Below are 19,574 nucleotides of genomic sequence, written 5' to 3' on the forward strand. Positions count from 1 at the left end.
TTGATTGACTTATACTTGGCTCCTGGAGAGAAGCAGATCATTCATCATTGCAAGATCAACAGTAGTTTACAGTACAACAAAGGAGATACTGACGCTACGACAGGAAACCACTGAAAGTCTTTCAGGGCCGGTTTCCTTAAGGCTCGAACGAGTATGAATGAACTGTTGGCTACAGGTCACTGCGAGTGGTAAAGCAACCCTAAACTCAGATACAAATTTCCATTTTAGTCGGTTTCCTGTTTTGTTTCGGGTTTCAATCCATGTCTGTGTAGACGGTCGTGTGAAAAAGACTTGCAGCAGGTGAAAGAACATTGGTCTCAGATTCTCAAAGTCTGCGTTTCTTGTACAGGAATCCTATCACATTGGATAAAGCCAAAGCTTTCTATCCAGATAACTAGTGTTCTTTCTGGCCTATTCAAATAATTAAAGAGCGGTGTTATGCGAGCTGACAATGCGGTATTTCCCCATCAAAGCATTCAACAGCGTTTTTGAGAAGATCCTTTTTCCATTTACCTAATAAAAATGACTCAAACTAAAACCCACGAACAATTAAATTATAAAAGGTATAAGACTCACTGTCAAAAGCATGTGAGATCTTACTGGAGCGACCGTGACTCTGTGCGGTCGCGCAGTGGTTCTATACCCCGTTGTGGAACACCTCTAGCGCTGGGTAGCGGGACTGAAGGCCAACCTTTCTCCATCCTCCTCCACGTTACTCAGTTCCTTTTCCAGGCTGGCTGGGCATTACGACAGGCGACGACTTCCTTTCATTCCAGCGACGGCTTACTTACACCCAACCCTAACAGTCTTGAATGGCTTATTGCAAACCGGACAATCACATTTATCGTGACATTTTGAAAAAGAAAAGCATTTCTATGTGACTTTCAGAAATGTAAGGCATTGGGTTAAGAGGCATGTGCGACAAAGCCAAGCCCCCCCCCCCCCCCCCCCCTCCCCCATCCTAACCCATATCACAATTCTTCTCCTGCAGGCCAGACAGAAAACCACACCGACCAAACAGCGGAGATGGAAAGTGGGCTTTTGAAGGACTGAGGAGACTCGGGAATGACTCGGGTTCTGACAGCAGCCAATCAGCGGAAAAGCATCGGGTGAAGAGAGAGTCACATTTACTCTTCCTTTAACGTGACCGTACTTAATTGTGTGTCTGGCGACTTCTCTCTTGACAGGACAGAGGCGTGTTTAGCCAGCAGTAAAAATGTCTCCTATGTTATATATTTTTTTAATCTTTCTCGGTCCTGGGGGGCTCCCTAACAGCTACAGGCGCACGCGCACACGCGCACACAGACACAGACACACACACACACACACACACACACACCCCTGCCCTTCAGTGTCTCAACATTCATTCACAGTGTGGGTGAAAGGCAGACGGACACGTCGCTCAATCAGTCGAGACGGTAGGGCCGGTCCAACTCGGTTGAACCCCCCCCCCCCGTGGCGCGTTAGCAGAGGTCGGAGACGTAGTCGAAGTCTCGGAAGCTGTCCTGGTCCTTGCGTGAGAGGGTGCGGGGCTCGCGCGGCGGCGTGAGGGTGGGCGCCTCGGCAGTGAACTCCTCGTCAAAGTTGCTGACGTCCTCCCTGCCACCGATGGAGGGGACGAATGGAGGCGGGAGCTTCCTCTGCAGCAGGGCCTCCCAGTCCATCGACTGGATCGGGGAGAGGGAACGAGAATAACAAAGGTAGGTGTATGAGTGTATGGAAAAGTTTATCTCACGCACGCACACACACTATATAAAGTATATAGATATACACATTGTACAGTATATGTATATATACGGTATATCTGTAATTTATTATATTAAACTACAATGGAATAAAAAGCATACTTTTATTTATTTATTTATTTATAATGTCAGATTCTTTGGGCTTATATTTAATGGTTATCATTAGGTTTATTGTACATGACCAATTAAAATAATAAATAAATAAACAAACAAAAAAATAAATATATATATTTTTTCTGTTTCACTGACAGTTTTATTTAATTCGTTTATTGTATATGACCAATTCTTCCCATATATTTTTTGGGTCATTTTAATTCTATTATTTTATTTTATTTTTTTTACATTTTCAGGATATATAGGTTATTTTTTTTAGGACATATTTGTTGTTTTGTCATAAGGTTTAGAATCTTTCCATATATTGCCATTTTCTTTGTTATATTTTTTATTCCATTGCTCTAGCTGCTCTGACATCACAACGCAAAGCTTTATCATTAAGGCAACGTGAGCTTCCTCACCCTGAAAAATGGCTGCTTCTTCACCTCCTCCGCATCCTTCTCGCCGGAACCCAGTCTCCTCTCCGGGTTCCTCCTCAGCAGCTGTTGAAGTTCACAAGTGTGTGCGCACACACACGCGCACACACACACGCACACACACACACATTAGACTCCTGCAGAATGATTTCGATTTTCAAAATTGTTTGTGTTTCAGCGAGCAGGTGGCATGACTGTGTTCTCACCCTCCGCATGATGCCGATGGCCTCGGTGGAGAGGAAGCGCGGGTAGCGGACCTCGTCGTTCACAATGCTGTCAAACACCTCCTCTTCATCATCCCCGGGGAAAGGAGACTACACACGCGCGTGCACACCCACCCACCCACCCACACACACACACACACACACACACACACACACACACACACACACACACACACACACACACACACACACACACACACACACACACACACACACACACACACACACACACACACACACACACACACACACACACACAGGTTGAGAGACCAAGGGAATACTGCCATCAACAGGAGTTGTCAGTGGAGTTATCCATATTATTGAGACCTTTCTAAAAGGACTTAAGGTTATAAAACCAATTTAACTTCAGACAGACGTGGTAATGGCGCATCTGAATAACCAGCCATGGGATTCGGCTTCACAATGAGAAGTCAGCCTTCTCCGTCAGCCTTCTACAACTTTTCTATGACTTAAATTTCTTGTTTTTTGCCTTTTTATTATTAGGTTTATTGTACATTACAATTGTTTCTTTTAATCTTTAGGTTAATAATTATGGTTCATTTTTGGGAATTATACAATTGGTTATTATAGATGATCAAATGTATCCAGTTTTTTGGGTAATTTCTCTTTTTTATGTGTTATTGATTTTCCCATTATTTTTAAGGTTACATTTGTTATTTATCATCATTAGGTTTAGTCTTTATTTTCATATTTTTTTGTGTTTAGTTTACCATTAGCTTATATTGTATATTTGTACATCTTTTCTTTTCATATTTCCTCCTCTTTTGCCTTATTATTATTATAATTTCCTATTTCCTCCAGGAATGAATAAAGCAGACCTGTCAACCCTGGGAAAATATTTTGAGTACCACAACAGTGTAACAGGGAGTCTCTGTGGCGTTTGAGTTACTGCAGCTAAATGACTCCATCAGTTATTCACACCGTAGCCGTCTCGTAACAAGCTTATCACATTGTATGCAAGCTACTACGTCTAACTATATATACTAATTGATCGCATTAGGATATACCCCTTGAAATGCATCATCTCGTAAAGTTACCGAACATGTTCACCAACTAGAGATGCACCGATTGAAATTTTCTTGGCAGATTTCGATTTCTGATCTGTTGTATGTCGATGACAAATACATCATGTGATTTGATCACGCTCATGTGATCGGAGAGCTGCACGACTGCTGCAATTTTCAGTTACCACAATAGTGAGATTGCTGATTTTGACACTGTTAATTATTTTTCATTAATCACTATGGAACAATAATAGAACATGAAACTGTCCCTGAGTTCCAATAAAATTCAATATGGGACTGTCACCAAGTTTCATTATAATGCAACCTCACTCACACTGAGATTTAGTAGAACACAACATAAAACTAACATGGAAATGTCCAGTTCCATGTCCATGTGTTACTTGGATAAAAGGAAGTTCATGGAAAAAGAGAATATTTATTGACCCATTTGTGGAAATTGACTCTTTAGACACGTAACACCAACTTAGGTTTTTAAGACTGCGCGTTTTACTTTAGAAAATGTTCAGGAGGTGGGCAAAAATTTGACTTAAGAGGATCTGCAAGATAGACACATCAAAGCCTCAAATTGCAACGTCAATTTTCAACAGCCATTGAGATTGTGCGCCTACACGATGGCAAAGTCAAAGAAAGCTCTAAGTGGGCGAGCATGGACTTCTGAAATGGAGGAGTGACTTGTGGAATTGTGGCAGACTAATGAGTGTCTAATTAGTGTATAATGTCAGCGCTGCAAGTTCGCTGCACAAACAACTACAGTAGCGAGCTGTATGGCATCCATGTTTGTTTTGGTGTCAAAACATTGCAAGATATTTTGCATCTCACGAGACGTCACATTTGCATCGCCACATTTTTCATCAACTACTTTGTCATTTTTACGTGTACTATTTCTACTATCATCAGGATCTTTAAGACACACTCACCTCGCCCACCAGCATCTCATAGATCAGGACCCCCAGCCCCCACCAGTCCACTGCCCTGGTGTACGATGTGTCTGTTAGGACTTCGGGAGCCAGGAACTCCGGGGTCCCACAGAAGGTGCTGGTTCGGTCGCCGTAACCCATCCCTGCAGCATGGGAGAGAGCAGAGGCGAGAGAAAGTAGAGGAGGAGCAATTTAAGAGTAAGAAGGAGAGATGTGGGAAGATTAATCAGCAAAAATAAAGACTGATGACAAAAGATGGATAGATGCTGCTTTGACAAGTGGGCACAAGCACAATCGTTTCCTGTGAAGTTTGTGTCAAAATGAGCAGCAACACACCTTCTTTACACAGGCCGAAGTCGGCGATCTTCACGTAACCTTCCGTGTCCAGCAGCAGGTTGTCCAGCTTAAGGTCTCTGAGAAAGACGGACGGAAACAAGCAGCGTGGTTATTAGGAAAGCAAAAGTAACAAAGAGAGGTGGGGGGGTTAAGATCCAAACTATCCCACAACCACAACCCGTTTTAAGACTGAAACGTTAGGATGTGGTGCGGTGACTTTTGAGATTCATTTAGAAGTAAACAGACCACGGACCTAGAAGGACACCTCTGGACATTTTTCCTTTGCACAGTAAAAAATAACAGTGATGGAAGTTGCAGCACATCTGTGGTCCGCTCACCTGTACACAACCTTATTGTCATGAAGAAACTGAAGTCCGAGAACCACGCAGGCTGCATAGAACCTACCGAGTGCAACAGATAGACGTGTATTATTCTTCAGAAACACATATATTCCAGGTAGACCAAACAGTGACATAGTATAGTAAATTATTAGATCAATTGTGCTTTGGCACCAGTCGTGCCATGCTACGGTATGGGGGGGGCAGCAATCAGCTTCAATAATTGCAGCTGATTGGTTCTGCTGTGGAATATCACCAGCTTCCAAAATCTGGCTACCCATCTCTGTATCATAACACACACATGGATAAGAACATGGATAACGCTGCGTAACTGAATTGCATAGGAACTTGCACAGAAGAATAAACTGCAATGATGTGTCACGTGAAGTGGAATAAATGTACAGACAGAGGCAATGAGTACTTGGGGGTGACACCTGGGAGTAAAAAAAAAATGGAGAAGATCTGATCGGAAAAAAAAAGTAGTAGTCTGTGGTGCCACAGACTAGGTGCCCATGTTGATGCAGTTGAAAATTGTTTGCCAACCAGCCAGCAGAGGGCGAAAGTGAGACCTACTTTCCACAGACTATAGCTAATTTTTCAGCCATCAGCCATCTCAACCCAAACACACTACATACAGGGCCCGTGGCTCGGTGAAGACGTCCGTGTGGATGTGCATCATCAGGTCGCCCCCCGCTGTGTACTCCATCACGAAGCAAACGTGTTCCGGCGTCTGGAAGCAGGCCAACAGATTGACCAGGAAGGGATGTCGCGACATGTTGACCGTCTCAAATATTCGCTTCTCACACATCAGACTGGATGGACGGACGGGCAGAAGAGACAAAGACAGGACCTTGTTAATCACCGGTATAAAACAGAAGTACAAAAAAAACAAAAAGTGTAGTTTGAGTTCCAAACGGCCATGTTGTAAATGGCCTGTATCCCATCAACACAGCCACCAAGCCATACCTGTCCACCTCATCCCGGGCTACGATGTCTCCTTTCTTCAGGGCCTTGATGGCGTACATGGTGCCGGTCTTCTTGTACTCAGACAACAACACCTGGGGAAGACAGGGGCAGCTAAACATTAGGAAAATAGCACCGTAGCGCAACTGGCGTCATTAGAACGTGTTGGATAAAGGGAAGTACACGGAAAAAAAACAATTTTATTTTTTTACCCCCTTTTGGAAATTGGACTCTTTCATTGAACATGTAGCACCAACTCTGTTTAGAGGACTGTGGGCGTTTAACTTTGGAAAATCTTCAGGAAGTCTGCCACTGTGGTGGCGGTCAAGTAAACACACCACATCACGTGCATTGAACTTGCCTTCATGTAAAGCTACGGCAACTACGTGATTTTCAACAGATCGGGCTGTGTCAGGGTACTCCAGGGTAGTCCGAGGTAGTCGCGCTGTAGAATGTGTCGGTGAAAGACTCAGCTAAGCCGACTTGTGGAAGATTCATATGGATCTGTTAGAGTATAAAGTCAGCGCTGCAAGTTCGCTGCACAAACAACCACAGCAGCGGGCTGTACGGTATCCATGTTTGTTTTGGTGTCAAAACACGTGAGATATTTTGCATCTGGAGAGAATCTCATGGGAAGATACATTGTCGCGAGTGCTGGAGTACCACAAAACTCAGTTTGTCTGTTCTCCGTCTTTAGATTTGTGCTCTTCAAAGGCAGCGGTGGTAACGTGTGGGTGAAGACAGAAAACATGCAAATTTCAGTTGATTTTCATTGTCGCTGACGATTGAAAGAAATTGCGTAATGTGGCCCCAGCTTCCCAATTCTTGGGATTCCACAGAATAAATGGGTTTACTTAGCCTCTTGATAGATTTTTGGAGTCTTTATGGAGTTGTACTTCTGAGCAATCAGTTCTATTCACCTTCCAGTCAGCTCAGTCATTTTAGTAATATCAAACAAAGTGGCAGCAAAGTCGACCCCAATAGAATCTGCCCTAGGGTTATATAAATTATACTATTTAGTTATGGAAAGATATTTATGGTATTAACTTATTGGGTACAGCAAGAAGATATCACGGATGTTTGTCCATAGTTACCTTTCCAAAGTGTCCCCTCCCCAGCACGGCGATCAGCCGAAAGTCCTGAAGGGAGAGAGGGCCTTTCTTCTGCAGACTGAAGGACAGACAGACACATTCTCAATAAAAAACAACAACAATTTTAATCTCATCTTTGATATATTGGAATGTACGCCTGTAGCGTGTGTGTGTGTGTGTGTGTGTGTGTGTGTGTGTGTGTGTGTGTGTGTCTGCACGTTGTGGTGTGTGAGCGAGCACCTGCCGACAGTGGGGGTTCGGACGGGGCACTCGGGGGTGAGGTCTGGGGGAGAGAAGGGTTCAATGACAGGCAACTGCTCCTGGGGAAGGAGGAGGAGAGGAAGACGACGTGAGACGATAGAGACACAGTGAGAGAGGGGGAGAGAAAGAGTAGAAAGTAATTGGAAGAGAGCGGTACAGTCAAAGGGAGAGAGAGAGCGAGGGAACCAGAGAGACAAGCAAAGAATCAAAGAGGAAGAGAGCGGGAGGACATCAGAGAGAAAATGAGAGGGAACAAGAGAGAGATAGAAGGAAAGAAAGAAAACAGTACAGGGAGGAACAATACATTTGACAACTTCTAGAAACTAGAGCACTATTAACTTGAAACAGCCTCTAATGTGTTCATATTAACATAACCAAGGCCGAACATAATGCCTCAGATCAATGACAATTTTAACTGAAAAATCGAAAATGTAATTTGTGAATTTGCACATGAACTTTCTTAGTGATCCCATTTCATTTTGAGAAGGATTTTCTTTAAAGCCATCTCTATTATTTGTCCAGCACTTCCTAGTCTAGAACTAATTGATCTTAAATTAAGCAACATCTTCTTCTTCTTCTTCTTCTTCATCAAAGAAAGGCATTTTTTAATTCTGGACTAATTCAAGTAGGATTTTGTTTGGTCCTGATTAAGATTAAACCCTGTCTGCGAAATGTTGAAACCCTGTCTTTTATGTTTTGGTTGTAACAAGTAAGATCCCTGCTTTCTGACTGGGGAAACCTTGTGTCACAGTGTCTCTGTCTCTCTCTCTCTGTCTTGCTCTCTATCGATCTGTCTATCTCACCAGAGTGCTGTTCTCTGTCTCTCTCTTGTAATCGCCTTTAAAAGGTGAGTCGCTGTCCAGACTCAACTTCTCCACTGAGATCTCCCTGGAAACACACACACACACACACACACACACACACACACACACACACACACACACACACACACACACACACACACACACACACACACACACACACACACACACACACACACACACACACACACAAGCAGACAAACAGACAAACAGACCAGTGGGTGGTTAGACATGGGACTGGGAAAGCATCACATGCTTTGCAGTGTGTTGGGAAACACAGAAGGAAGGGGCCTCAGGAAAGATCCTGTCATGTGACCTCGTGCAAGACATTTCTCTGATGACTGGGCTTCCTATCGAAAACATCTTTAGATAAATTTTATATTTTACACAATTTAACAACACGTCGCAGTATTTTAATCTGCAAATACAGGGTAAGACTATTTTCCAAATTCTTTGTCCAATTAAAATTATTTCATATATTTTATATTTTCTTTATCTTTTATAAATATTATTTTATATTCTATGATCATATAAGAGCGTGTGTGTGCATGGCGAGTAGTGTGTGTCTGTGTGTGTGACAGTGTGTTACCCGGTATTGAGCATGAGGCTGTGTGCGTTGGGGCTGTAGGTTCCCGTGTTGTTGACGGTAGGGATGGCGTTCCGGAGCAACCGCACCCACGTCCCAATGTCCACGTTCATCTGCCGAGCGCGCAAGAACGCCTTGCCTGGACATATGCAGATAAATCACTTACGGATATCTTTATTTTTAATAAATACATTGATTTAGTCTTGGGAGGGCGATTTCACAAAAACAAAAAAAAACAAAAAACTTCAGCAGTTCTCAAAGGTACATTTGCGTCACTGACCACTAGGGGGTGCTATGCTCCACACAAAGTTTCGTGTTTTGACCAGTATTTTCTTGTCATAGATGTTCTACACCCTGTTTCATGTTTACTGTCATTTTGTGGTTTATTGTGAAACACTTTTCTTGTTTATTCTTAACTATAGGTATATTTTTTATTGTTTACAGATAAATCATAGACTTATTGTTTATCATTAGGTCATTGTATATTGAGAAATTCTTATGTCAACTGCTCACTTTAGGTTTATTTTTACGTTTTACCATTAATTGCGAGGTTTTTATTTTATTGTTAGTTTTTTAGGTTAATTGTATATTGGTCCCTAATAATCCCTACCTTATAGTTAACTCCTAGGTTAACTGTACATTGACACATTTTCTCTTGTTTACTGCTTAAACCTTAGGTTTATTTCATTGTTTTATCGCCAATTCATCGGCTTATATGTAATGTTTATCCTAGGTTTATTGTTCATTACCAAATCTTTAGATAATTTTTTCTGGTTTATTTTAACCATAACTTCTTAGGTTTATGGTACATGGCAAATGTATCCATCTTTTAGTTGGTGTTAACGTTGATTTATATTGGCAATTATTTTGCTTATGTTTTTTTTGCCTATTTTTGATGCCAGCTGCTATGACACTGAAATCTCTCTCCGGGGGATGAATAAAGTATCTCTCTCTCTTCTTCCTCACCCTGCTGCTTGGAGAAAACCTTTTTCTGCCTCTGCAGGCGAGGAACACGCTCTATCACGGGGTTGAAGAAGGTCACCTGGGAAACACACACAGCCTGTCAAATACCTTCAAGGCACAAACACACATCGCAAGAGTTTCGGCAGATCGTGTTTCTATGCATCTGTTTTTCGTGTGTGTGTGCGTTTGTGCGTGTGTGTGTGTGTGCGTGTGTGTGTGTGCGTGTGTGTGTTTCCAGGGCGATCTCAGTGGGGAAGTTGAGTCTGGACAGCGACTCACCGTTTAAAGGCGATTACAAGAGTGTAAGAGTGCGTACCTCGGCCAGCAGCAGTCCCTGTGGCTCCAGCTCTAGTTGGACTGTGTGCTTCTGGTTGTCTAGAAAGTCTTCCAGCTTCAGGTACTTCAGAGCGCACAGAGACCTGTAGTCCCTCCAGTACACTGCGATCTCCATCTCCCTGGACTGCAACACACACACCAAGTTGTTAACATACAAAAGTAATGTTTTTGCTGTTTTTTGTTTTTTTTTGGACAAAATTCGATTTTTTTTTTTTAAATTTAAAATCAGACAAGTGTTTTTTGTTTTTTTTACCTCAAATGGTAAAAACCGCCAAACGACCCAACTGCCATCACGCATAGCTGAGGCTGCAAAATGTATAGTGTTCGCCGCCAACACCACTACAGTGTATTGCGAGGGGACCCCTATTAACTGTGTACCCTTCTTTCTAAAGGTTATAACTTCATAACACAACAATTAATAACCCACAACTAACTCTCCGTAACAACACCACCAAAACACCATGGCACACAATTTGTGACACAGACAATTTGTAACACCAATAATTGTACATTTACAAAGTGACACCACCGAACGGCATGCTGGGTACAGCTCGCTAGCCAGCCAGGTAGCATAACAGTCTGCTGCAGCTAGGAGAGGCTCCGCCGTCGCTACGGTAACCTTGCATGAGATGGAGGATGAAGAAAGAGAGACTGGACCGGAGGTGGAGATCATGAAGCGGAAGAATTTGAGCCCAAGAGAGGAGCTGTGTCTGCTGCTTGGAGCAGACACAGGTTTTTTGGTTTTAAAAGATCCGATGTGTACCAAAACACCTTTTACTGCAAAGTCTGTCGAGCCACTGTTGTTGCCAGTGGTGGTTACACTGGCAACTTACTTCATCACTAAATGTTTCATAGGAGGTAGGGCTACACAGGAAGCTTGTCTCACACATTTTCACCCAATCTATTCACGAAAGTAACTAAGTGTTATGTTCAGGTGATGTCTCCCCCTGTGTTTGTTTAAATAAGTAATTTATAAAAAATGTTAACTTAATTGAGCATATGATGAGCTGGGGCGCTTACATCTTAACTGTGAATATGTGTGTGAGTAAGTGTGAATACTGTATTTCTTTGAGTGCATGTAAAAGTGTGTATTTCCATGTGTGCGCCCACTGACCCTCTCCAGCTCCACGGTGAAGGTCTGATCCCAGGTTTGTTCTCCCACCGTCCTCCAGGCCGTCTGACCTACGACGCTGTTGTCCATCTTCAGCAGGGCGCTCACCTCCGCTACACACACACACACACACACACACACACACACACACACACACACACACACACACACACACACACACACACACACACACACACACACACACACACACACACACACACACACACAATAATTATTTAATAATGATTATAGCAATTTTGCCATTTTTGCCAGTGGATGAAACGTTCAGATAAGCAGTTTAAAGACGCATAATAGCACTGACCTGTGCAAAAGTTAAATATACAGTACCCTTCAACTATTGATTAATACAACTTTTTAAAGTCCCCGGAGATGCTGCGGGTGAGGAATAACTTTGTAAATAAACTTGACCAAGTTGTTTCTGCCAACTAAGGGTAGGCTTTTAAGCTGGCTTTAAAAACTGTATCATTGATAATATACTGTATGAAAGTGAGCGTAAGGGGATGAGACATCCATCACCTATCCAGTGGTGGAGGAAGTACTCAGACACTTACTGAACTAAAAGTACAAATACAAAATTACTAAGTAGAAATGTCAATGTGGTACTTTCACTTTGACGACAGTACAAGTATAGTACTCGCTCTTAAATGTACTGAAAGGATGAAAAGTACAAGTACTTGTCACACCCATTCCCCTGATATAACAGAGTTCATAATAATTCAAGAAGTGCTACTGTCGCTTTTCTTCTCATGCTGATTACAAATACCCCAATTTTTTTATTTTTTTATTTTTTTATTTTTTTTTTATTTTTAAATCGTATAGGATATACTTAAGATATACATAAATGGTGGAGCAAAAGACCAAATACAACAATTAAAACACAATATACTTAAGTACAGACAGTTGAAAAATGTACTTAAGTACAGTAACAAAGTGCTTTTTACTTAGTTACTTTCCACCACTGTCTAAATCTATGATAATAATAATCATCTATAATACAATTCAAATCTATATGCAATACTCAATCAACAATCGTATTTGTGTAACCATAGGAAATGTCTGGCGCGCGTAAGCACGCACAAACACACACACACACACACACACACACACACACACACACACACACACACACACACACACACACACACACACACACACACACACACACACACACACACACACACACACACACTTACAGGAGAGCTCGTCAGCCTTGCTGGGCGTCTTTCCGCTGACAGAGCCACTGCGTCCATACAGGCCCTTGGTTCCCCTCATGAAGGACCGGCTGTCTCCGGGGCTGTAGCATGGCAGCATGACGGCCGTCCCCTTACAGCGACCCGGAACCACCTCCAGCACCCCCACGCAGCCCAGCAGCTGCACCTGCAGGGTCCCTGTGGAAAGAAAGAAAGAAAGAAAGAAAGAAAGAAAGAAAGAAAGAAAGAAAGAAAGAAAGAAAGAAAGAAAGAAAGAAAGAAAGAAAGAAAGAAAGAAAGAAAGAAAGAAAGAAAGAAAGAAAGAGAGAGAGCACAACCTTTACACCAGGGTGAGGCAATATGGAAGAAGGCGGCGAAGGAAGAAGGCCTTTTTAAGTTTGGCCAACTACTATTCTAAACCCCCCATGTATGCAAATTCACATTATTCTAAAATTCTCCAAAATGAGCGTTTCAGCTGCCGACAATTCTGCGCTGTAGCTAATTCAGAGACAAAAACTTGACTTAACACTTTGTTTGATTTTCCCAAGTACCTGGATGTAGGAGCATTAATACTGATGCTTTGCCTGTTTGCAGCCTCTCTGATCCATCTAATCCCAAAACCAAGTGGTGTGTATGTGTGAGAGAAAGAGAGAATGTGTATTCAAAGGGAGACTGTACTTAAGGGGTGTGTTTTATCTGGGGGATTTTGTGAGCAGTTGGTGTGTTTGAGTTGGAAGTATACTGTAGATACACACATGTCTGTTTCTTCAGTCTGTCAGTAGAGTTTTTGTGAAAGATTAGTGTATTGTGTGTGTTTCTTTGATGGAATGTGTACTGTATCACTACACAAATAGATAGACAGATAGATACTGAAATTGCAGTGTCAATAACAGCTCACATAAAAATAGGCAATAATAATAAAGCAATGGTAGAAAGAATATGAAAAAAAATGGCAAGATATAGAAAATGTGGAATTATACAATAAAACCAGTAACAGTTGTAATAAAATAAAACCAGTTGACTGTGCACAATAGAACATGACACTATACACTAAACAACAAAATCTAACTTAACCAGAACCCTATGCTGATCAAAAAAAAGATTGTCAATGTACAATAAACCTAATGCCGAAAACATTAAATATAAGGCAAAAAAGATATATATATATACTATCTGCCTCCCTATGTCCACCACAGGGAAGGTTGTAGATTTAACTCTGCCTTGAGTGTGTGTTTGCGTAAGTGTGTGTGTGTTCTGTCCGGTGTCTCACCAGTAAGTGGGGAGGGCTTGCTGAGCGTGCTGTACTGGTTGTGGAGGTAGGGGGCGCCGTGGTGGGAACTGAAGGCCGAGGAGGCGGCCAGGACCAGCTCCTCCTTGATGAGGCTGGCCTTGGGGTGGTCCTCGGGCAGCTCGGCCAGCCGCTGGTCCAGAGAGTCCCTCAGCAGGTCCAAGCGCTGCGACGCCTCACTCAGACGGGACTGGGCCTGCAGCCGCATGGGAGAGAGCAGAGATTCATCCCATTCTATCCATCTCCTTCACCCGCAGGAAGGAAGGAAGGAAGGTAGGTAGGTAGGTAGGTAGCTAGGTAGATAGATAGATAGATTTTAGAACTGTACACAATAAAATATTACAATATTCACTAAACCTAATGATAAACAAAATATAACCCAAAAATTACAGAAAAACTAATTAAAAAATAAGAATAAATAATGAGAAAAATAAAAAATAAAAATAGAAGTGACCCCCCAAAAGAATAAACTGGAAAAACATGGTCATATATAAAAACTAATTAAATAAAGCAAGCAGTGAACCAGAAAGCTGAACCTAAGGATGAGAAATGTACAAATAAACGTGATGACAAAAAATTAGATATAAGCAAAAAAACTAAATGGACAAAAAAAAAACGATAGAAAAATAAACCTACAATTTAAACAGTAAACAAATGGCAATAAAAACAATGAACTGGAAGTAAACACCTCTGTATCAACTTGAATCAAATTCACATTATGGGAGTTGTGCGATTGAGTGTTTTGACATCCCCCATTATGTGTGTGAAGCCTGACCTCGGACAGCGCCTTCTTGTCCTGGACCTTGTTGGCCCCTAGGAGCCGGAGGACGTTTTTGGCCCCCTCCGCCACAGCATGCTCCACTCTGTAGTGGTGGCGGAGCTCCTCGATCCGCAGCTCCACCCCGCACATGTCCTGGTTCCCTACAGCACACACACAGATTACGTGGCGTTAAGAATTGAACAAAATGAACAAAAGAAAAAAAAGAAATCAGGTACAATCTGAGTCTGCTGAAGTTATACTTAGAACATTTTAAGACCTCCTGGACATTTCATAAAAGGAAACTGCTTTTTTTTGCAGTACTTTTTTCAACATGTACAAAAATCCCAACTTCCCAAGCGTGTTGGATGCTTAGCAACTAAGCAATTTCATCAAAAATTCACTTTCATTACAAAGATCAAAACAATGGATACTTTAATCTACGTACAGAGAGCCCCCTTGTGTTTCCATAATTCTCTGTTGAGGATGAAATGTATGAAATATGTAAGATTATACTTATTAAGCCCATTAACCATAACAAAACACAGGACAGCCCCCCACCCCCCCCCAAAACCTAAATTTAAATGCTTCATCTTTCACGGCAAGTGATTAAGAGATAAAACATTAATCATTTTAATGGCCGATAAGTCGGCTCAAACCGAGCGAGCAAGGGAGGGAGAAAGAGAGGTGGAGAGAGGTAGGAAGTGAGTGCGATGGGATGGGGGTGTATGTGGATGCTTTTTATCTCCTAATAAGGAGTTCTCTGCCTGGAGCCGGAGACCCCGCAAACTCACCCTCCACCGGCTGCGGTGCCTGCAGACTGTCTGTCTGTGTACACTACACACACCACTGGGCCTGTGTGTGTGTGGGTAGGTACAGGCAGGGAAGAAGTGAAAGGAGAGAGAGAGAGCGAGAGCGAGAGCGAGAGAGAGAGAGAGAGAGCGAGAGAGAGAGAGAATTCCTTTGGCGGGAGATGAGTGAATTTATGCCCAAAGTAAAAGAGACGGTGTAACAAAAGAAGAATAAAGAGTGTGTTGGGTCCAGAAGGAGAACAGAAACTCAGACAAACTGCTTCTGTGTTTACTCTCTGGTTTGAAACTGGACTAGTACCAAGTCCACAAGTACCACTAGGTGTGTAAGAGGGGGTTAAAAAAAACTGGAAAATCTGCTGCCACCACATTTCAATCTTTAGCATAGGCGTTATGAAAGATAAAGTATTAATCTCTATTTCAAAGTAAGCCATTTCACTCTTGGACACTCAACTTTCAGGTTAAATCATATGGGGGTGGTTTCACGGACACAGGTTGGGCCTAATCTTATAGACTCAACTTTTACTCACACTTTTTATCTGACTCACTGAAATGGCCTCTCTCAGTCATGGCTTAAAATAATCCCAGACTTGCCGTGGTCTTGGTAAAAAAAATTAAGTGATTTCCAGAAGGAAGATTAGAGCAAACCTAGGTTCAAGTGAAGGTTTAAATCAAACCTGGCCAGACAGAATTAGCCAACTAGCCGATTACCTTAGTCTGGGACTTCATAATCTAAAAATAATTCATCTTAAATTAAGCAATGTCTCAGAAAGGCATTTTTTAAATTCTGGATTAATTTAAGTAGGATTATCTTAGTCCTGACTGAGATTAAACCCCTGCAAAACCGCCCCATGATAACATAATGATGATGACATCGGACCAAAAAAAAAAAAAAGGAATCTCATTCTTAAATTGAAAAACATTGTTAAATATTAATTTCATGTTCATTGACCTATACAAATAGTAGACCCAGCCAGTCTACTAAATTCCTATAAGATGACTTGAAGACAGTTTGGGATATCAGACAACCGTTCTCACAATAAAATTTTACTGCCGCATTATTCACGGAGCTGCTTCATTCTGGGAACGTCTTCTATATGCCTGCACGCATGCAGCTGTTTTCAGAAAAATCAAATTTTCACGCCAGTGTTCCAGGCCGGGTTCAGCTTCGTCTAATGCATGTCAATATGTGACACAAAGACATAATGGTGGCCAATATTAATCTAATATATAAAGTTATTTGGATTGATTTAGTTGATTTTTATGTGGGTGAAAATAGTCTGCTAATGGCATTTTATGCAGCCCTGAGTAAATGGATACGATACCACTGAAAGACAACCAATACAATGCTTACTAATTATCGTGGTGAGGGTTACGATTATCAAAGTCGTGTGATTAATTTTATGATTTATGTAATACACTTAACTATTATTAAGCTGTTTTTGTTTTGTTGTACGTTTCCATATTAATAATCCATTTGTTTCTCTCCTTCGTATGGAATGAATCTCTGAACGCTGAGCCACGGTATAGGTTACTTCAATAAAAGGGACTTTTAATCTCACACTCAAGTGTTTCTCAGGAGACGAGGGTAAAGTCCTGAAGCGATATGTCCAAAATAACCCTTTGAGATCTTCTGGCCTCAGATGAGCGGAAGAATCGTAAAAAATGTCCCAAAGGGAATGCATTATTCTTTCCAATCTCCATATTTTGACTAATGCCTCTTCTGTCTCTCTCTCTCTCTCCCTCCCCCTCTCTCTCCTCCTCCCTCCTCACTATTACCCCCACCCCTCTCTTTTCTCTCTCTACAATTCGATCCAGGACATTCACCTCTTTTGTTCTCCATCAATTGCCCTCCTTTCCCAGCCGTGGACATTAGGGCCTCATTTCCCCTGCCGCCCTGCGTACTCACTCACCTGCCCTGGAATGGAGTAAATCCCTCTCACGACACAAGATGCACTATAAGTTGTGAACTGTGTGTGTGTGTGTGTGTGTGTATGTGTGCGTGACTAACTTTATTTGTTATCTTTTCACATCATTCAAGTGAGCCGACAACGCCTCGGTTCCTACCCTGCGTGTCGTCATTGTGCTCGGTGGCCTGCACAGCCTTGCGGATCTGCATACGGATGATGTCGATCTTGGTCTTGCTGTCCTGCAGCATCTGCTGGGCCGTCTGCAGCATCTTCTTATCCTGGCGGGTGGGCAGAGCCGGGTCACATGACGAGAAGAAACGGGAAGTGCGATTAAGGTGAAGACATATGTGTTTGTGTGAGTGTCATTAGGATATTGTAGCTTTGTTGGTGCGGCCTGTACAGACACATAGGGGTTTATTTTCCCTGTATGACTTTGAACCATGCGTTGTGTGTCGGTGAGTCCGTGCACATGTACACCCCTGCGTTCTCATGCAAGTCTATGTACTTTGTTAATGTCATGTACTGTACCTTGGTGGATCCATTGGCGTAGATGGGGATCATGTTCTCCGCTCCCTGTTTGACCTTGAGCTCAATGTTGAGCTGACGCTCCAGAGCGGCGATGCGCTTTCGGTGGGCCGACGTACGGCTCTCAGCACCTGGAGACTGCGGACACTCATCTGGGGAGGGAAGTAAGGCACAGGTTGGAACAGAAGATACCAGAAGAAAAGAAGGTCGCTGTTTGAACAATGTGGCTTTTAAGCCAAAAAAGTATTGTAGTTTGAAAGGTTTTGATAAAACATTATCGCTGGCTTTTTACGCTAATCTCTAGTGAATCAAATTCCTAGTATATGTAAATGTACCTGGCTGAATAAACAGATTCTGATTCTCAATCGGATTCTAAAAATAAACCAAGTTAGAAGTGACGAACGTTTCCCTTGAGAAAAGTATATGAACAGTATATAAAAGACGCCTCCTAAATACTTCATAAAAAATTTCAAACATTTTTCTAATCATTTGGGTCGGGGGGACAATTTTTTAGACACGGAATAAAGCAAAACTGACATATTTTGATGATTTCATTGGCTTCAGTTCAATAATCGGTTAATCATTTCACCAAACCCGCTCAGCTTAGATATAGAACGTATGAATTATCTCAAACTGGTAGTTGATCAAATGATTACACTTATATCACGCAGAGCTAATGGTAGCCTCTTTATTTTCATACACAAATCTACTGGGTGTGGCCGTAGCAGATTACAAACAACATAAAATGACAAAAACATACAACTCGTGCTTGGAATGGGACTTTGATATGAGCAGGAGTTATCAGAGGAGGGGGAGATGCTTGTTTTCCCTCTTACACACCTTTATTTTCCTCTCCTCCCTTCACCACGATGTGCGCGTCCAGCTCCTGCAGCTGAGCATGCAGGTTGTCCAGCCGGCGGTTGGAGCTTCGCAGCTGATTGTCCACCTGAACGGTGCGAGCAGGTTGGAGCGACAGGTCAGGTTACGAAGAAGAAACTATCACCACTTATTTTGCAGTAAGTTATTTAGGGGCATGAGGAGGGATGGGGAAAAGTACCGGAACTGCACTGTTTTTTGGATAACAATCTATTGGATTTAAACATTGACTGGACAATTGATTGAGAGACTAATCTTGTGGATACTAGGTATCAATAAAGATTTGTTATAGTCCTGTATTTAAAGCCCATAATATTTATTCATATCCCATACTGTATTTCACTCTATTGAAGAAAATTAAATTCAGTAAGCAGAAACAATCTTTCTGGCATTTGGCCTGAGAATTTCACGCCTAATTGTCAAGCCAAATAAAAAAGCTCCCCGGAATAACAGCCACAGTGATGCTCTGGCATCCAGAGACAGAAACTAGTACGGTAAAGATGGCAGGGGATCACTCTTTTGGTTTTCCTGCAAATTGTACTTGAATTAACTTCTGTGCATTACTTTCGACCATCACTGTTCGGAAATAGACGTTAGGGCTTTGTCAGTAAGAGTTGCTATTCCTTGAGAAATCCAACAGGAACATTCGAAAAAACCTGTTTTATTATAATGTACACGGACATCTTTACATCTGTTTTCTTTCAAGCAGTCTTGTCCTACAGTGCTGTTCATTTTGAAAACCAGATACAGTATCAGCAGCTGTTTGACCAATGGTGGAATGTCTGGGATGTATCAACAGAGACTTCGTAGTCCTTCGTTCTAGTTCTTTTGTGGTCCAAACCTGTGAAAACCTTATTGTAACTACCTTTAAATCAACATAGGTTTCAAAATGTGTTTTGATGAAACTTATACTCCCATGCTCTTAAATGT

General features: G+C 42.1%; 1 protein-coding gene across 3 annotated transcripts in view; it reads right to left on the reverse strand.

Moving 5' to 3' along the window:
• Positions 1-971: 971 nt before the first annotated feature.
• pkn1a (protein kinase N1a) overlaps positions 972-19,574 on the reverse strand; it is a 64,665-nt gene continuing 46,062 nt past the window's right edge. For 2 of the 3 annotated variants that reach the window (XM_079998472.1, XM_079998470.1), the window contains exons 3-23: positions 18,609-18,714; positions 17,772-17,920; positions 17,401-17,521; positions 14,543-14,688; positions 13,750-13,963; positions 12,483-12,677; positions 11,272-11,381; positions 10,138-10,281; positions 9,825-9,900; positions 8,862-8,997; positions 8,255-8,339; positions 7,431-7,510; positions 7,194-7,269; positions 6,103-6,194; positions 5,772-5,948; positions 5,137-5,199; positions 4,799-4,875; positions 4,463-4,605; positions 2,482-2,589; positions 2,261-2,341; positions 972-1,667 (exon numbers count right to left, since the gene is read on the reverse strand). In XM_079998472.1, coding sequence (XP_079854598.1) covers positions 1,464-1,667; positions 2,261-2,341; positions 2,482-2,589; positions 4,463-4,605; positions 4,799-4,875; positions 5,137-5,199; positions 5,772-5,948; positions 6,103-6,194; positions 7,194-7,269; positions 7,431-7,510; positions 8,255-8,339; positions 8,862-8,997; positions 9,825-9,900; positions 10,138-10,281; positions 11,272-11,381; positions 12,483-12,677; positions 13,750-13,963; positions 14,543-14,688; positions 17,401-17,521; positions 17,772-17,920; positions 18,609-18,714 — 2,583 coding nt within the window. In that variant the 3' untranslated portion in view covers positions 972-1,463. The remainder of the gene's footprint in view (positions 1,668-2,260; positions 2,342-2,481; positions 2,590-4,462; positions 4,606-4,798; positions 4,876-5,136; positions 5,200-5,771; positions 5,949-6,102; positions 6,195-7,193; positions 7,270-7,430; positions 7,511-8,254; positions 8,340-8,861; positions 8,998-9,824; positions 9,901-10,137; positions 10,282-11,271; positions 11,382-12,482; positions 12,678-13,749; positions 13,964-14,542; positions 14,689-17,400; positions 17,522-17,771; positions 17,921-18,608; positions 18,715-19,574) is intronic. The other variant, XM_079998471.1, reaches the window with a different exon arrangement.

Source organism: Zeus faber, assembly GCF_960531495.2.
Source record: "Zeus faber genome assembly, chromosome: 4".
NCBI classification, from domain to species: Eukaryota; Metazoa; Chordata; class Actinopteri; order Zeiformes; family Zeidae; genus Zeus; species Zeus faber.